At 45.8% G+C, this 16,503-nt stretch overlaps 2 protein-coding genes across 3 annotated transcripts; both read right to left on the bottom strand.

Annotated features, from left to right (window-relative positions):
- Positions 1-6,466: 6,466 nt before the first annotated feature.
- LOC122037992 lies at positions 6,467-8,053 on the bottom strand. The gene has a single exon (XM_042597512.1). It carries the CDS (start codon positions 7,389-7,391, stop codon positions 6,981-6,983), a length of 411 nt encoding a protein of 136 aa, XP_042453446.1. The 5' UTR covers positions 7,392-8,053; the 3' UTR covers positions 6,467-6,980.
- Positions 8,054-8,194: 141 nt separating this feature from the next.
- Positions 8,195-11,540, bottom strand: LOC122037991 (probable LRR receptor-like serine/threonine-protein kinase At2g24230). Of its 2 annotated transcripts, none has more exons than XM_042597510.1 (2): positions 11,013-11,540; positions 8,195-10,934 (listed from the first exon to the last, which is right to left on the bottom strand). In XM_042597510.1, the coding sequence occupies exon 2, from the start codon at positions 10,824-10,826 to the stop codon at positions 8,250-8,252; it is 2,577 nt and encodes an 858-aa protein (XP_042453444.1). In that variant the 5' UTR covers positions 10,827-10,934; positions 11,013-11,540; the 3' UTR covers positions 8,195-8,249. The 2 variants fall into 2 exon arrangements, with proteins under 2 accessions (XP_042453444.1, XP_042453445.1); XM_042597511.1 differs by having other exon boundaries at positions 8,195-10,926; positions 11,013-11,306.
- Positions 11,541-16,503: the final 4,963 nt, after the last annotated feature.

Here is a 16,503-nt window from a genome sequence, read left to right as displayed (position 1 = left end):
CCGGCGGCGGAGACGGATCCCAGCCATTCTACAGATGCTCCGTGCCCTTAGGGAGGGCAATGGATTGGATTCTGATGGAGATGCCAATGATAGGTAGAGGGACCGGGACCGGACACAGTGCTTATCGATCTCATCAACAATGCCATGGAGGGCTCTCTAGACGCGAATAATGCACGATCGGTCACCAGACCGATCCAGGTCTTGGTTTTTGCCCAAACCAAGTCCAAACCAATATCCGGTCAACCTTGACCTATTGGTACATCATGCTTAGCATCCGGTCACTCCCTTGACCTGCTAAGACTCCCCACCAAGTGTCCGGTCAATCCCTTTGACCCACTTGGACTTTTCTCTTCGTGTCAAGTATCCGGTCACTCCCTTGACCTACTTGACCTTCTTAACACCAGATGTCCGATCACCCTTGATCCATCTGGATTTTCCCTTGCCCGGCTTCACTCACCAGGACTTGCACCTAGCTTCACTCACTAGGGTTTTCACCTGGCTTCACTCACCAGGATTTCCAATCTGCCCAGCTTCACTCACCAGGACTTTCCAACTGCCTGGCTTCACTCACCAGGACTTTCCCACTACCTGGCTTCACTCACCAGGACTTTCTCCAACTGCCTGGCTTCACTCACCCGGACTTTCCGAACTGTCTGGTTTCACTCACCAGGACTTTCCGAACTACCTAACATCCCAGTTAGGACTTCCCAGTCAAGTATCCAGTCAACCTTGACCTACTTGACTCTTCTTCATCCAACCTGATCAAACCCTGATCAGTATCTCTCCGCATGGACAACTGCACCTGCATTGTCCATGTTTACATGTCTTTCTGTATTGTCAAACATCGAAACCATGACCAAGGTTTACACTTGGTCAACTAGGTCAACCTTGACCTACTGGAAATTGCACCAACAATGATATCGGCACGTATGTCGGGATATGATATCGGCGTGTAGGCCGGGATACAATAACGGCACGAAGACCGAAATACAACGGCGGTTCTACAACCGGAACACAACATGTCCTATCAAACCACAATAGCGACGAGGGCTCGGATGCCGGATCAACGATAAAAGCTCAAGGTACTAAGGGAGTGTGCGACAATGGAAACTAGAAGAGCCGATCGGCATTGAAGGCATACTACTCTAGCAGAACCGCACCGACAATGGAGGTTCTAACACCAAATTGATGGTGGAGGCTGCTAGCAACTCTAATCGAAGGCCGACTTGGCATCGAGAGGGTCGGCTGGTCAAAGCAAGGGTGCTGGTTGGCAGATGAAGGTGACGCAAGTGGCGTCTTGTGCAGGGCTATGGTGGCCTAAGGGGGAGAAGAAGGCGACGGCGAGGAGGGCGGCAGCGCGACGGTTGTGGTGACCTCGGCAACGTCGACTTGGAGAAAGAAGAAGACGGCGGACCTAACTTGCATTGCTGTGGTGACAGCAACGCTGGGATGAGCGGCTTGGGGTGTTCGATGACCAGCAACAGCGTCGATTATGGCAGAGCTGTGGGCGTGAAGAGAGGATGGAGCAAGAGATAGAGAGGGAGAGCGGTGGCTCACCAACGACGAGGGAGACGTTGAGCACCCACTAATGACAACCTAGTTGCGGGAGAGAGAGGAAGGGACGATGGCATCCACGTGTAGGTCCGCGCGACAACGGTGGTGTGAAGGGGAGAAGGCATCGATGTGCTTGGCTTTCACCCCCTTCTTTCGTCGATCCCAAACACCTAAAAGGAGGGTGCACAGTGAAATGACAAAAATGCCCCTCCTTTTCCCCTTAATTCCTCCTAGGCTCTTAAGTTATATCCATATCACAAGCCTCCCTTGCAAGTCTAGTTGAAGGAGGCGCTAGTCCAATTGACTAGACCAAGCCTCACGTAAAGTGGAATCACTACTGAATGCGGAATCAGATCACTGGGCTCATCGTATAATGTCGAACGAGTAGCTATTAACTGTGAGCGCCTGGTAGAGCAACGAGAAAACAAGTGTCGACTGAGTCGCGAAAAACAATGCCGAGCGAATGTCAAGTAAGCGATCGGTCGAATGCCAAGGGAGACCGAGTGATATCGAGAAGACGGTCGGGCGATGTTGAGCAAAGCGATTGGGCTATTATGCAAATGTCAAGCAAGAAGAATAAAGCAGGTGTTGACCGGGTGACGAATGTGGGGCAGAGCGACGAGTAAGACACGAGCGACGAGTGAGACGTAAACGATGAGTGTCGAGCAGAGCGGCGAGTGCTAGGTAGAGCAGTGAGTGAGACACGAACAATGAGTGCTGGGCAGAGTGACGAGTGAGGCGTGAGCGATGAATGAGGTGAATGTCGACTAGGCGACTAGTGTCGAATAGAGCGGCAAGTGAGACCAGCACCATATCAGGGAGAGAGCCCAGCCAACTAGTTATTGTGCCCGACCGAGAGGTCATTGGCCATGAGAGCCCTACTCGCTTATAACTCGCTCTCAAGCGAAAGTCTTGAAATTCGACCGAGAGAATTCGATCGAACGGTCGAATGGTACCCAGCGGATGTCAAACAAATGAAAGAATGTCGAGCGTGCGTATAAACGAAACAAAGTGAAAGACTGAGTAGTGTCGAGTGGGAGATAAAAAAAATATCGTCCGAGCACTCGGGAGAACACCTAACGGCTGGAAAGACGACGAGCGAGGGGTTTCGAGCACGCGATCGAAAAAATGTTGACTGAGCAATAGGAAGAATGTCGAGCTGGTGGAACGACGACGGGCGAGTTGTATCGAGCGTGCGACCGAGAAAATATTGATCGAGCGACAGTGAACCACGATCGGGCGACTGAAAAATGCCGACCGGACATTAGAGAGAATGTCGAGCGGGTGGAAAGATGATGGACGAGCGATTCTGATCGATCGGCTAAGAGTATTGACTGGGCGCCCAAAAAATATTGACCGGGTAACCATAAAATGTGATCGGGTAACTGTAAAATGTGACCGGGCAATCAAAAAATACCGACAGAGCAATAGGGAGAATGCCTAGCGGGTAGAAAGATGACGGGCGAGCGATTCTGACTGATTGGCTAAGAGCATTGACTGGGTGCCCGAAAATTGTCGAGTGGGTATGAAGCCTATGTGCTTTGTGAGCTGAGTTAGGAGTGAATCCCGAGAGATCGAAGGGAACAACGTTGCTGCACCGAATGGGCGTGAAGCCCATGAGCCTAGTGGGCACGAAGCCCGTGAGCCTAGCAGAGAGTGGGGCAAGTGCTAACTCAGCAACAAGTGTCAAGTACAACAGTGAGTGAGATGCAAATGGTGAGTGTTGGTCAGAACGACGAGTGAGACGCGAATGGTGAGTGTCAAGCAGAGTAGCGAGTAAAACGAGTGTGTGTGTCGGGAAGAGGAGCAAACCCGACCGACTAGTCATTATGAGGTCGTTGGTTACGAGAGCTCACCCGAGAGGTCGTTGGTCGCAAGAGCCTTGATCGTTTATAACTCGAACTGGGACGAGAGTCTGGAAAGCCGACCAGGAGGTTGATGGTCTCGAGAGCCTTGCTCGCTTATAACTTATACTAAGGCGAGAGTCTGGCAAGTCGACCGAGAGGTTGATGGTCGTGAGAGCCCTGCTTGCTTATAACTCGCACTAGGGCGAGAGTCTGGAAAGCCGATCGGGAGGTTGATGGTCGCGAGAGCCCTGCTTGCTTATAACTCGCACTGAGGCGAGAGTTTAGAAAGCCAACTGGGAGGTCGATGGTCGCGAGAGCTCTACTCGCTTATAACTCGCATTGGGGCGAGAGTTTGGAAAGCCGGTTGGGAGGTCGATGGTTGCAGAGCCCTACTCGCTTATAACTTGCACTGGGGCGAGAGTTTGGAAAGTCGACCGGAAGGTCGATGGTCGAGAGCCCTGCTCGCTTATAACTTGCACTGACGCGAGAGTCTGGAAAGCCGACTGAGAGGTCGATGACGATACTCCGGTCTGAGACCGATGGCGATATTTTAGTTCGAGACCAATGGCGATACTCTGGTCCCAGTCCGATGACGATACTCTGGTCCCAGACCGGTAGCGATAGCCCGGTCCGAGACCGGTGGTGATATTTCGGTCCTAGATAGGTGACGATACTCTAGTCTGAGACTAGTGGCGATACTCTGTTTCGAGACCGGTGGTGATACTCTAGTCTGAGACCGGTGGCGACAGCTCAACCCCGAACGGGGGAGGTTGGGCCTTGATATTAGTGAATGCTGAGACCGTAGCAATGACTGGCCTAGGAGCTATGTCGCTCGATCGAGGATCTATCTCGGTCCCTCGACTCTTGAATACCCATGGAATCAGGGGAAAAATATAATGGAAAAACTAACATGTTGTCCAGCTGAAGTTCCAAGTCAATCCCTCTACTCCTGAATACTCGTGGAGCGAGAGGAGAAGATAATATGTTCGTCAGAATCCTCCAAGACTATAATAATGGCTGAGAACTTTTCGACGTCGTTCATATTCACATTCCATAACAGGTGGAGACATTCTCACATACGATGCCAAATTGATTCTATTCAAAAGCCGAGTCAGACGAAGGCCGGCGAAGGTGGCGTCAGTGTTGACGGAGCGACGACTTTGACACTCCCTATATGCGTGCGTCGAAAACTTGGACCCCACGTGGTACTAGAGGCTTGTGATAACTGAACCGGTGGTACTTGGGTCCTGCACACACCCAGACAAGCACATGGAGTGTTTGAGACCAAAAACCAAGGAAGAGGTCCCTGGCGCTGATCCTCCGACACTCAAGCCAGGTCTTTTTTTTCGGTGAAGTAGTGTACAAAGGAAGGAAAAAAGGAACTGCTGAAGATGCGTGCGGATGTGCGCGTACCTAACCAATGAAGAGGATTCCCCCTTTTTATATGACTCTGCCTGCCTCTTGAGCATACATGCTACCAGAGAATGTCGGATGTCAGGGCGTGTTGGGTGAGGGAGGATGTCTAGCAGCCTCCCATTGGTAAAAGGAAGGTTTCATTCTCATTGTATGGCAACACACCGGAATATTCCCTGACTTACTGTAATTATTCTCTGATAGGATATTATGATTCTCTGACAATGTTGTCGTTTAGTGTTATCGGTCCTGCCCAAGTTCAACTGTAGACAACTTGAGATGATTGCTCAAATGCGGTGCAAGAACTGAGCCTTGATGCCCTAACCCGTGTACAGCCGACCAAGGGATATCAAGGGACTATGCCTGATCGAGATGAAGAGAATGAGCTGTGTAGAACCTGTCGGGAATCATTTGAGATTGTAACTGAGTATTAAGCCTGCATAACTCGATCGGGGTAAAGCTGGTCGGGCATTGTCTGCATATGTGTCAGGGCCATATGTAAAGACTAAGCTTGGATAACCTGAGCAGTATGTAGCAGGCCCGGAACTAGTTAAAACCTCGGTTTGGGGCTCAGCCCTGAGGACCCGACCTATCTGTGGCTGATCAAAAATTACGGTGGGTGAAACAGAAAAACTGAACTACCACCTCTCCTTGATTGTTGACTATCACATCTTCTTTACCCTTAACTTTATTATATTATCAGATCCTCTATTTACACACCGGATCAATCTAGTTTCTTACTTTTCCTGCTCAGCAAAGCAACAGAAATCATTTTCCGAAGCAACAGAGCAGCTTAGATTTTGACAGAGGAAGACGGGAGAGTTGAGATTTTAACACCACTCCAATACGATGTTTCCAAATGATCGTGCTCCGAGGTTTTTCAAGAAAAGAATGAATCCCTTGCCCTTAATTTCTTATTATTGTTCTTTTATAAACATTTCCCTCCTTTTCACCTTTCTTATTAATGAGGCTATCACGTACACTTCTCGATTTATCTTGGTGACCAATAGAAATTTTTATAGGGCCAGACCGGTCATCCTCAGAGATAGTTAATGAGACTAATTGAGATTATTTTTTTATTAATGAGACTGTGATATTATATTTATTAGAAAAGATCTTTCGCCTACTGTCAATATACATGACTATTAATTCACTTCTTTTATCTGTGCTCATTTTTCACGTATCTATGAGTTTATAATAAATACTGTTCATAAGGAGTGTTGGATATTTAATGTAGGTCATAATAACATATCGAGTTAATATAGTAATTCTTCTTGCAATAATTCTATTAATCAGTTATCCATTAATTCTATCGATCGATAACTTAGTAATCCCCCGAGTGACAAGATGCTCGAGTTATGACATGTTTTCTCAAAAAACTTAAGAAGGGTGTCTAAGCGTGATGATTCTATTCTAAACCTGCTCGATAAGATTTAGAAACGATAAGAACTTTCCTAATAAATAAATTGTCCACTCTTAAATCTTGATTGATAATTATCCTGAGTGATGTATTATATTAATTTTGACTGTCACCTCACGTACCGTTAACTTCTGACCCCGCGTGGCAACTCATGTGGACGGCCACGTCACTAGATAACTAGGATTCTTCATTATTCAACTATCTCCGCATTTTATATGCAATATCAACTACAAAATGCATGTGGCCCTCGCGTACCTCCCTTACTTGAGTTGAGGAAGACTTTTGGAATATGGACAGCTCAAACAGGTCGCCTTGTTCGCCATGTGTTTGGTATATTGCAATCATCTACAGGGATGCTTGCGTTGAGTATGATAATCACAAGAATTGTAGTTCCATTGATCTCAGATTCTCAGTGTAGAGAGTTCATCAATGGTACAAAGAACAAGGATCCAGTCCAGATATTTTTACCCAGAAAGACTCTTGCTCACCAAGTTACACTCTGCAATTCCTTGTTCTCGTGGCTTGGTGGAGTAGAACAACTTGCTTCCTCGTTCTTGTTTTTACTCATCCTGCCAGTTGCCACCATTTTGTCATACGAGAGAGGAAATAAGGATCGATCTATTCTGTTTTGTCCTGAAAATTATTGAACAAAGAGGCATTTAATTAGTACGAAGCAGTGAACTTCTTGCAGGCATTTCTCCTGTACATCAACAATCTCAATTCATTTACAAGTTGGGAACTACTGACTACGCGCGTGAAGCGTCACAGCCCCAGAAGCTGCCAAACCAAAACAGTCCTTCATCCCCTATCAACTCCTCCCACACCTTCTCTGATTCCACCCACACTCTACCTTCATCATCCACCAGCAATCCCTGCAGCACCTTCTCAGCTTCATCCGCGAAAGAGCTCCCCTCGCAGAGATCGCAGAGGTGTCCTGGAGCTCCGTCAACTGCTGCTGCTTTCCCGTCCATCTCCTGCCTGCTCCTGCCATTCTTCTTCAGCCTTTTCTTGATCCGCCGGAGAACAATTCTCGTCGACTTCACTGGTAATCTGATGAAAAGGAAGAGCGTAACTCGGAGGAGCAAGCAGGGGCAGCAGCAGCATACCACCACGCAGTCGACGGCCAGCAGGCCGCAGTCCTCCGCAGCGGTCTGCATCGGGCTCTCTGATCTGAAGCAGAAGAAGAAGAAAGAGAGAAAGGAGAAGCCATTGCTTAAAAGAATGGCGCTGGAGATGAGATGCAACAAGCGACTAAACTTGAGGAGGCTCCCAAGGCTTGTTATTTAAGTCACTTGGAGAAGGCCACACGCCATTTCATGCCCTCTCTTGCATGCTAATACTTAAATTGTCCAAAGGAACACGATATCCCGACGACGACGTATGCCTTACAATGAGATTCAACGATGCGATATGGAGTGTTTACGCAAGCAAATCAGAGTGTTTACGCTGCGCACAGATTCTCAAAGTCCCTTCCATATACACAGATGAGAAAATCATTTGCACTGTAGTTGAAGGATGAATCTAGAAATATTAAAAGCCTGAAGTTATTCATATGTAGCAGCACTCAGAGAGAATTCGGATGCAAAAATATAAAGAGGAGGAAGAAAAAACTGAATGCCTTTCGATCTGATGAGAAAATTATTCAGCGAAACAAATTGCCACAGAAGTCAATGAGATCTGACCATCTTCCATGATTCTATGAAACTGCACTAAATATATCCCAACTCAACCTCGATCACTATTTCCTGGCAAGGATTGACATCTGACATGCTGGTGAATGGCATTTCTTGAACAAAACTGTAGAATTCTCAAGTCAGGAATACAAGTCAGTGACTGGAACATGAGAATGATAGAACACTTTTGCTTAGCTAGTTTCTGCTAGAAAAAAAGTGGTTATATACCAAGTTGATAGAGAATAAGTGAGAGAGGATTATAACAAAAATAGACAAGAACACCTTGCTTCAGAGAAGCTCATGCCTGCTATATAATTGCATAGCTGAATTGAAATTTGCAGTTCATTGTTCACCAATGACAGGCTCAATGTCCTTAAGAAGACCAACAATTTGCTGCATGGATGGCCTCTTGGATGGCAAGTCGGCTGTACATAGATAAGCAATTCTTAGTGCTTCCTCCATTTGTTTTTCAGAAGCTCCTGTTTCCCTTATTTTCGGATCGATCAATCTTGCTAGCTCATTTCTCCGCACCAATGCCCGTGCCCAGCCAACAAGATTAGTCACCTTGTCTTCGGAATACTCATCGTCTCCAGTAGGTTTTTTCCTTGTAAGAAGCTCAAAAAGCACCACCCCAAATGCATAAACGTCAGATTTCATGGTTGCTGATGCATTTTCTGGATCTGAAAACTCTGGAGGAGCATAACCTGCAGATCCATGAAATGTCGCATTCCCACCGTCGGTGCTAAACCCGACCAAACTTGACAAGCCAAAATCAGCTAGCCTTGGTTCCATAGACGAATCAAGGTAAATGCTACTGGCCTTCACATCTCGGTGAACAATCATGGGGAAGCATCCATGATGAAGAAAAGCCAATGCCCTCGCTGCGCCCAGAGCAATTTTGTGTCGGAATCTCCAAGTTGTCAGTCCATCGGTCGTGATGCTCTGTGCACAAGTATTATCTTGATCCCACGTATCACTAGTCCAATCTTCAGTTGATTGTACACCTAGTGGTAAATCATGAAGTAGATTCTGTAGGTTCCCATTCTCCATATAATCATATATCAAAATTCTTTGTTCTCCGGCTAAACAATAACCAGTCAAGGGCACTAGATTTGGGTGCTTGATCTGCCCGAGCCTCTCGAGTTCTTGTGCAGCTTCCTCATCTGTCACAGATGCTACATGAACCAGAACCTTCATGGCAACATGAATGCCTCCGGGAAGAAATCCTCGGTAGACTGGCCCAAACTTTCCCTCTGCCAGTAAGGTTCCTCTATCAAAATTGGAAGTTGCATTCAAGAGATCGGTAAAGGTCAAGTTCAACAGTGGCTTTTCAAAGACGACGACGGGGACTGAGCTTGCAATCTTGACATCTGCAACCCAAGTTGTTGAATCAGTCTGAAAGTAGAAGGGACCAGAAACGTTCTGCTCCTCGTTGTATGACAGTTGCTTGATTGTCCATGGCCCTGTCCTCCTTCGGCATACAAGCGCAAGGAAGATCAGCACCGCTGACGAAAAGAACACCGATAAAGCAATGGCAAATCCTAACTTGAGATCAAGACGTTTCCTTCCCTTGGACACAACATTATCTGGATATACTGCAATGGGGCAGTCACTTTGTGATCCTATAAATGATGAATTCAGCATTGCTGATGGAAGTTTCTCAGCACAGTAAGTAAGATTGTTGAAGGAAAAATTGAACTTTTCAATCCTGGGTAGAGTCTCTTGCAAGGACTCTGGGATTTCACCCGTGAGATTGTTCTGCGAAAAGTCGATCACTCGCAAGCTTCTGGAGCCAAGCTCAGGAATGCTTCCAGTGATATGATTCTGTGAAAGGTCTAATACCTTCAAGTTGAGCATTTGAGAGATACCAGATGGAATACGGCCAGTGAGATTGGTTCTGGAGAGATTCAGATACTGCAGTGCAGAAGGCAGTTCTATGTGAACAAATTCTTGGCTAGAAAACTTGTTAAATGCAAGATTGAGATGATTCAATGATCTCAAGTCTCCCAAACCGAGGAAGAACTCTCCGGTGAGTTCGTTCATTGACATATCAAGATAGATCAGCGACGACGAATTGGAGGTGAAGCTTCGGTTTACCTGAGAAATGAGCCTGCGGAACTGGTTCTTGCTCAGGTCCACAACCTGCAAGGCCTCTCGGAGCCCCTCGAGAGACAAGTCCCGGAAGAGATTTCCGGAGAGATTGAGAAAGGCGAGCGAAGGTAGATTGGATAAATCCGGCATCTTTCCAGCAAACCGGTTCCCAGAGAGATCCATAGTGGTTAGGTTGTTGAAGGAAGAACCGAATCCAACTGGAAGATTTGCCCCCAATTTGTTATTGGAGAGATCGATTGAAACCAGCGCGACGCATCCAAGAAAAGTCTCCGGAATGCTCATCTCCAAGAAGTTGCTGCTGAGATTAAGAAACCTTAGGTTGGTGAGTGAGCCCACCTCCCTGGGGATCTCGCCGGAGAAGCGGTTGTGAGAAAAGTCGAGGCTCTCCATCAGCTTGAAGTTGCCGATGTTGCCCGGCAGCGACCCCGCGATGTTGTTGGCGGAGAGGTCGAGGCTGGCGAGAGAGCCGCACAGCTCGCTGAAGTCCGATGAAAGGGCGGTGATGTTGTTGCCGCTGAGATCCAAAACACGTAGCACGCTAAGCTTCGCGATGGTGGTCTCGGGGATTGGGCCGGAGAGACCGACGCCGGAAGCCACTAAGCCGGTTACTTTCCCGCACTGGCACTCGCAGGAGACCCCTGGCCACGAGCAAACGTCCGACGAACTGTCATTCTTGGTCAGCGGCGGCGCCCCCATCCTCCGGAAGAACTCGGCGACGAAGAACGCATCCGTGTTCGGCTCCGGCGAGGCCGAGCACCTCAGCAGAAGACAAACGGAAAGGTAAACGGCAAGGAATCCAGCGGCCATTCCGAGCCAAGGATAGGCAGCGGGAGCAACACAAGGCGATTTCACGCAAAGATGAGATTTTTACATCTCCTTTCTTTCTCTTCGTTCCCGTCCACCATGGCTGCAAGCCTGCAAGCCTCGTAAGAATTCAAAAAGGCGATTAGAAAGGAGACCGACCTTACGGAGATAATCATGGCATCAGAGCACCTTTAGGCACCAAAAGGCTCCCTCCGTCTTTAAAGAATGGCGAGATCGAGGAAGCTCAAGCCGTGGTTGTCTTAAGGCTGACACCAAGACACAACCACAGCACGCGCAGGTGAAGGAAGTCAGATGGAGGAGCTTGAGGTTTTTGGGCGTGAAGAAAGCACCAAGCTTTTCTTCTTCACTCAATTTCAATCTCTGTTTTTGATCCATGAGAGCTGGATGAGGGCTCGTAATAAATGGGGAGGTGCGAAGTAAAAGGTGGTAGATTGGTAATCCATTGTAGACTTTATGGCTTCAGCTGGACAGCAACTGGCGCCACTTGAATCGCATTGAGCAGATTTAATGAGATTGTACTGCTTGCTTAAATCATAAAATTTGGAAAAGCAAGCATTCAAAGCAGGACCCATCGCCCATCAATAAGCTGGGTTTCATTTCTTCCAAAATGTAAATGCTCAGAACTGACCATTTCCAGCTGTGAGCTGTGTGGGTGGGGCAAAAGTGAGAGGCTAGATTTGGGCACCCAGATTTAACCCCCAATGTGTTATATTGTGGATTGTATTCTCATAACTTGGACATTTAGGCAGCCTCCAAACTATTTTCGTCGAATGAGCACTATTCAACATCTCTTTCAGAGTGATCCGTCCAACATACTTTTAGATCATTCCATGGTGTAGAAATTAACAACTAGTTACTAACATTATATAAGCTAACATCTCATCTAGCTTTTAGAAGTTAGTAATTTTGACCATGTAAAAGCTAGGTTGTTTCATAGAAACTAGCATCTAACTTTTGCAATTATAGAAGTGTAAAGTACCGAAAAATGGCGAATAATAATAAGGAAATTTTTCGAAATTTTTAGAAATTTTTCAGGAATTTTTCGGAGCTCGTATGGACGAGTTTACGGGGATAAAAACGGGGTCCGGAAAAAGCCTATTTAGGCTACCCCATTAAAACGAGGAAAAGTTGGTTTTCCTTTTCTTTTTTTTTTAATTTCTTTTTCTTTTCTCCTCGCCGAACCCATGCCTGTACCCTAACCGACGATGTTTCCTTCTCTTCTTTTTCCCCTCGCGCCAATTTCCCAAACCCGATCCCCTTCCTCTCCTTTCCTTCCTCTCGTCGCCGATCACCTCTTCAGCTCCTCCACCCGACGGCGCCGCTCACGACACCTCCCCTTCAACCGTGCTCTAGTGCCGACGCCGTGCCCTAGCTTGAAGCCGACTGCCACAATCCGATCTCTCACCGTCGGCCGAACTCTTCTTCCTGTTGGAACCCCGAGGTATTTTGATGTGATCAAACAAGTTAAGTTAGGTCCTGCGTAGTTTAACCCTTGTGTCTAAGTGTGCAGGAACTTAGGAACACAGGAAGTCGAGCGGAAGACGCGGCTAGCGAGAAGGACGGCACGGGAGAGAGCCGACGGGCTCGGTGCGTCCGAGGGACGAGGTGTCCGCGGAAGAGTACACCGTGATAGAAGAACGTGGCGCGCTCGAGGGACGAGAACCGAAGGAAGGCCGCCGAGGAAAGCGCCCGAATAGTCCCAGCCACATCGACGAGTCGTTGCAGTGAGGATCAGAACTAGAGTCCACGTCAACAGACTCTAGACGCCTGGGAAGTGATAATCTTTAAAGAAAGAAGTCATTACGGAGTGGATCAGATTGACCCAGTTTAGGTGCCCGGATCGGGTCCAGGTGCTCGAGAGGTGTCACGTCAACCAACGGCTAACCTCGACGAGTGGACTATAAATAGAACCCTAGTCCTCAAAGTTTAACAACACACTCTATACTTTCACTTTGTTATTCGATTTTTGTCTTGTTTGTGCTTAACTATTATAAGAGACTACTCCGCCTTCAATGAAGGAGATTTTAGTAAGCTTTCTTAGCCTTGGATTAACAATCTCTGTGGTTGAAATCAAGTAAATTATTTCACCTCTTTTCTACTTTTGTTTATGTTTTATTTTGAACTAACATATGTTCCTTGCTAAGCTTAGAAGCAAGAGAAATACTAACCTTATTTCAGGGCTATTCACCCCCGCCCTTCTAGCTGGCCTATCAGGACTAACAATTGATATCAAAGTCTGGTTCACTTTAGAAAGACTAACCACCAACTGAAGCAATAAGGAGATGGTCGGAGCGAACATTCATCCATCGAAGTTTGAGGGAGATTCCGCAACATGAAAAAGATAATGGAGGTATTCTTTAAAATAAATTTTGAAATTTTACTAACCATTAAATATAGATTCGTAGCACCCAGAAATCAGCATTGCAAGGAAAAAGAAGAATATCTCTTAAGCAAAAAAAGGAGCGCTCTTCCTCCCCAAGAAGTTAATCAAAGCAGCAACTACGACTCACCTAAAGAACTTTGGAAGAAGTTCCTAGAGCTTCACAAAGGGACCTCAAAAGCTAAACTCTCAAGATGGGACTTCTTTCAAAACCAACTCAGCAATCTATGGATGGAAAAGGAAGAGACAGTAGCTCATCTACACACAAGAATCAAGGAGTTAATCACTGGACTCACGAATCTAGGAGAAATGTTAACAAATCAAGATTCTCTAAGGTATACATTAAATGCTTTTCCGAGAACTCTCGAGTGAGCATCTATAGTAGACTCATTTTACATCTCAAAGGACCACGAGGTAAGTACATTAGAGGAATGTTTTTCTACTCTTGAATTACACGAAACTAGATGTGTAGGAACGACAAAGGATACAACCCAGACTATAGCGCTGAACACAACTCAGAAGGATGAACTCGAGTCAGACTCCGAAGACGATCAAGAAGCGCACATGGTAAGAAATTTTAAAAAATTCTTTAGGTCTAATAAATTTAAAATGCAGAATAAAAAGAATCAAAAAGGAGGAAGAAAGGTGCGATGCTACCAGTGTCAGAAGGAGGGACACATAAGAGAAGACTGCCCAGAACTCAAAAAGGACAAAAGGAAGTCTCCCAAGAAACACAACCTAAAAGCAACTTGGGATGACACTTCTTCATCTGAATCAGAAGCTCAAGAATACGCCGGGATAGCACTGATGGCAAGCCACGATGGACAAAGTATATCAGAATCGAGCAACGATGAAGAGGGAGCGACCTCGGATGAAGGCAGCGAAGCAGGGGGAGATTCAGGCTTTAAGTCTGACATGGTAAGTGAGGTATGCCTCTTACCCCCTGATCAACTTTACTCTGGCATTAAGGCAATTACTAAATCCATGTATAAATTAGAAAAAGAAAATGCCAAATTAAAAAATGAAATTTTGGAAACAAAAGGAATTTTAGCAAAATCATGTCTAATAGAGGATTTTGATAAATTGAAAATTCACAATGAAAAACTAAAAGAAGAAATAGAAAGATTGAAAAAATATAAAAGTTCAAATATTTCTACTTTTAGAAATTATAGAGGTTTAAATTGGTATTATAGATTTCATCAAAGTCAAATTAGAAATATATCAAAAATCTATGTACCTAGGAAATAGTTGGTTAACTCTGTAGGTAGGAACCTCTACTGGGTTCCAAAAACCTGTTTAATTTAACTTAGCATTTTCAGCAAGGAAATTAAACGACTAATTTCATTATGAGGCTTTGTCTAAGGAAGTGGTTGTTGCTCCAATAACCAAGAAGGCCTAGTGCCTCGCCACGACCTGGAAGCCAAGTATCGAAATGAAAAGTTTAATTGACTAACTGAAAAAGCATTAATTTACCTAATGCTTTAAAAGAGTTATTCAATTGATATAATTTATAATAATTTTTTTTAAATTTTTTTATTGACTTAGAAATTTTCTGAAAATTGACTTAGAAATTCTTTTTGGAAATCGACTTAAATCTTTTTAAATTAACTTAGATATTTTTTTAGGAATTTTTCTATGAATACTGTCTTAGACATTTTCTTTTGAAAATTACCTTAGAAATCTTTTATAAAAATTCACGTTAAAATTTTCTGAATATTGACTTAGAATTTTTTTTTACTAAATATTCTCTTTTGAAACATTGCCTTAGAAAGTTTTTATGAAAATTCACTTAAATTTTTTTTTACCTTAGACTTGTTTAAAGAACCCCTATTTTTAATGTGATCAAAGGGGGAGAAGAATGTTAAGTCTAGGGGGAGGTATATAAACTTTTTTATGAAATATTTTTGGACTTAATTACAAATAAATTGTTTTTCTTGCATCTGTTTTTCCCTAGCTTAACTTGGGTTGCTCACATAAAAAAGGGGGAGATTGTTGGAACCCCGAGGTGTTTTGATGTGATCAAACAAGTTAAGTTAGGTCCTGCGTAGTTTAACCCTTGTGTCTAAGTGTGCAGGAACTTAGGAACACAGGAAGTCGAGCGGAAGACGCGGCTAGCGAGAAGGACGGCACGGGAGAGAGCCGACGGGCTCGGTGCGTCCGAGGGACGAGGTGTCCGCGGAAGAGTACACCGGTGGACGAGAAGAACGTGCGCGGCGTTCGAGGGACGAGAAACCGGGAAGGAAGGCTGCTCGAGGAGAAGGCCGGAACATGGGTTTGGGTGAGCCCTATTCCGGATGGCCGAGATCACCCAAGCTAGTGGAGCCGGAACAGAAGACCCGGACCGAGACGAGCTGAACCGAAGCGGAGCGACCAGACGGAAAAAGTCAACCAGAGTTGACTTTTGGGGTCCGGGGCGCCCGGACCGAAGTTTTTGACCAGATCGAGTCAAACTCGATCTGAACGTTGGGGGATAAAGTTTTATCCCCCTAGGGCGCCCGGAACCCTTCCAGGCGCCCCGACCAAGGCTATAAATATAGCCTTGGTCCAGAAGCAAATCAATTAATCAGAACGACGAACTTGTAATCAACTTCTGTGTGCTTTACTTTTCTTCTTGTACGTTCAACGCTGTAAGAGGCTACTCCGCCCAGAGGAGAATCAGATAGTGCGCTTACATTCCTTGGATTAGCAATCCCCTGATTGCAAACCAAGTAATTCCTCTGTGTCTATTTTTCTGTTTTAATTAGTCTCTGCTTTTTAATTACAAGTTCTTTTAAGTTAGTTGAATATCCGAGAAGGGTTTTGGTTTTATTTTGTAGGGCAATTCACCCCTCCTCTCTTGCCGGCCTCAAAAGGGACCTACACTTCCTCCTTCCTCGCGCCACTCCATTCGACCGATTTCTGTGTCCTAGTTTGGGTTCACAGTAGCCGACGACGATCACAGCCAACGCCGACTGCCGCCGTTGTATCCTGCCGGCGTGCTGCTTTGTTGATCGCCGCCGACCCCCTGATGCTACCGTGCCCTAGATTTCCTCTTGCAGACAAGATTCGAACAAAACAGCAGTGAGGTGAACAAGCATCAGTGATTTCATTAGGAAGGTGCCACAGTCCTGATTGGTTGGTGCCACTGTCGTTTTCGTGAGGCCAGCATCGTTCACAAGTGAGCCACGACTCTGATCACCCTGTTCCGGCAGAGAGGAGACTGTGGTCACAAGCTTAAGGTAAGTGATTTAAATCTGGTATTAGAGTTGGGTAGTTGATTCATTTGTAGTGTTGATTCTG

Source organism: Zingiber officinale, chromosome 1A (genome assembly GCF_018446385.1).
Source record: "Zingiber officinale cultivar Zhangliang chromosome 1A, Zo_v1.1, whole genome shotgun sequence".
Classification (NCBI taxonomy): domain Eukaryota; kingdom Viridiplantae; phylum Streptophyta; class Magnoliopsida; order Zingiberales; family Zingiberaceae; genus Zingiber; species Zingiber officinale.
The sequence above is the reverse complement of the archived record's forward strand: the minus strand, read 5'-3'. Positions and strand labels throughout refer to the sequence as shown.

Bases quoted from the DNA above. Each gene is read 5' to 3' on its own strand.
- LOC122037991 (XM_042597510.1), bottom strand. From the start codon at position 10,826: ATGGCCGCTGGATTCCTTGCCGTTTACCTTTCCGTTTGTCTTCTGCTG.
- LOC122037992 (XM_042597512.1), bottom strand. From the start codon at position 7,391: ATGCAGACCGCTGCGGAGGACTGCGGCCTGCTGGCCGTCGACTGCGTG.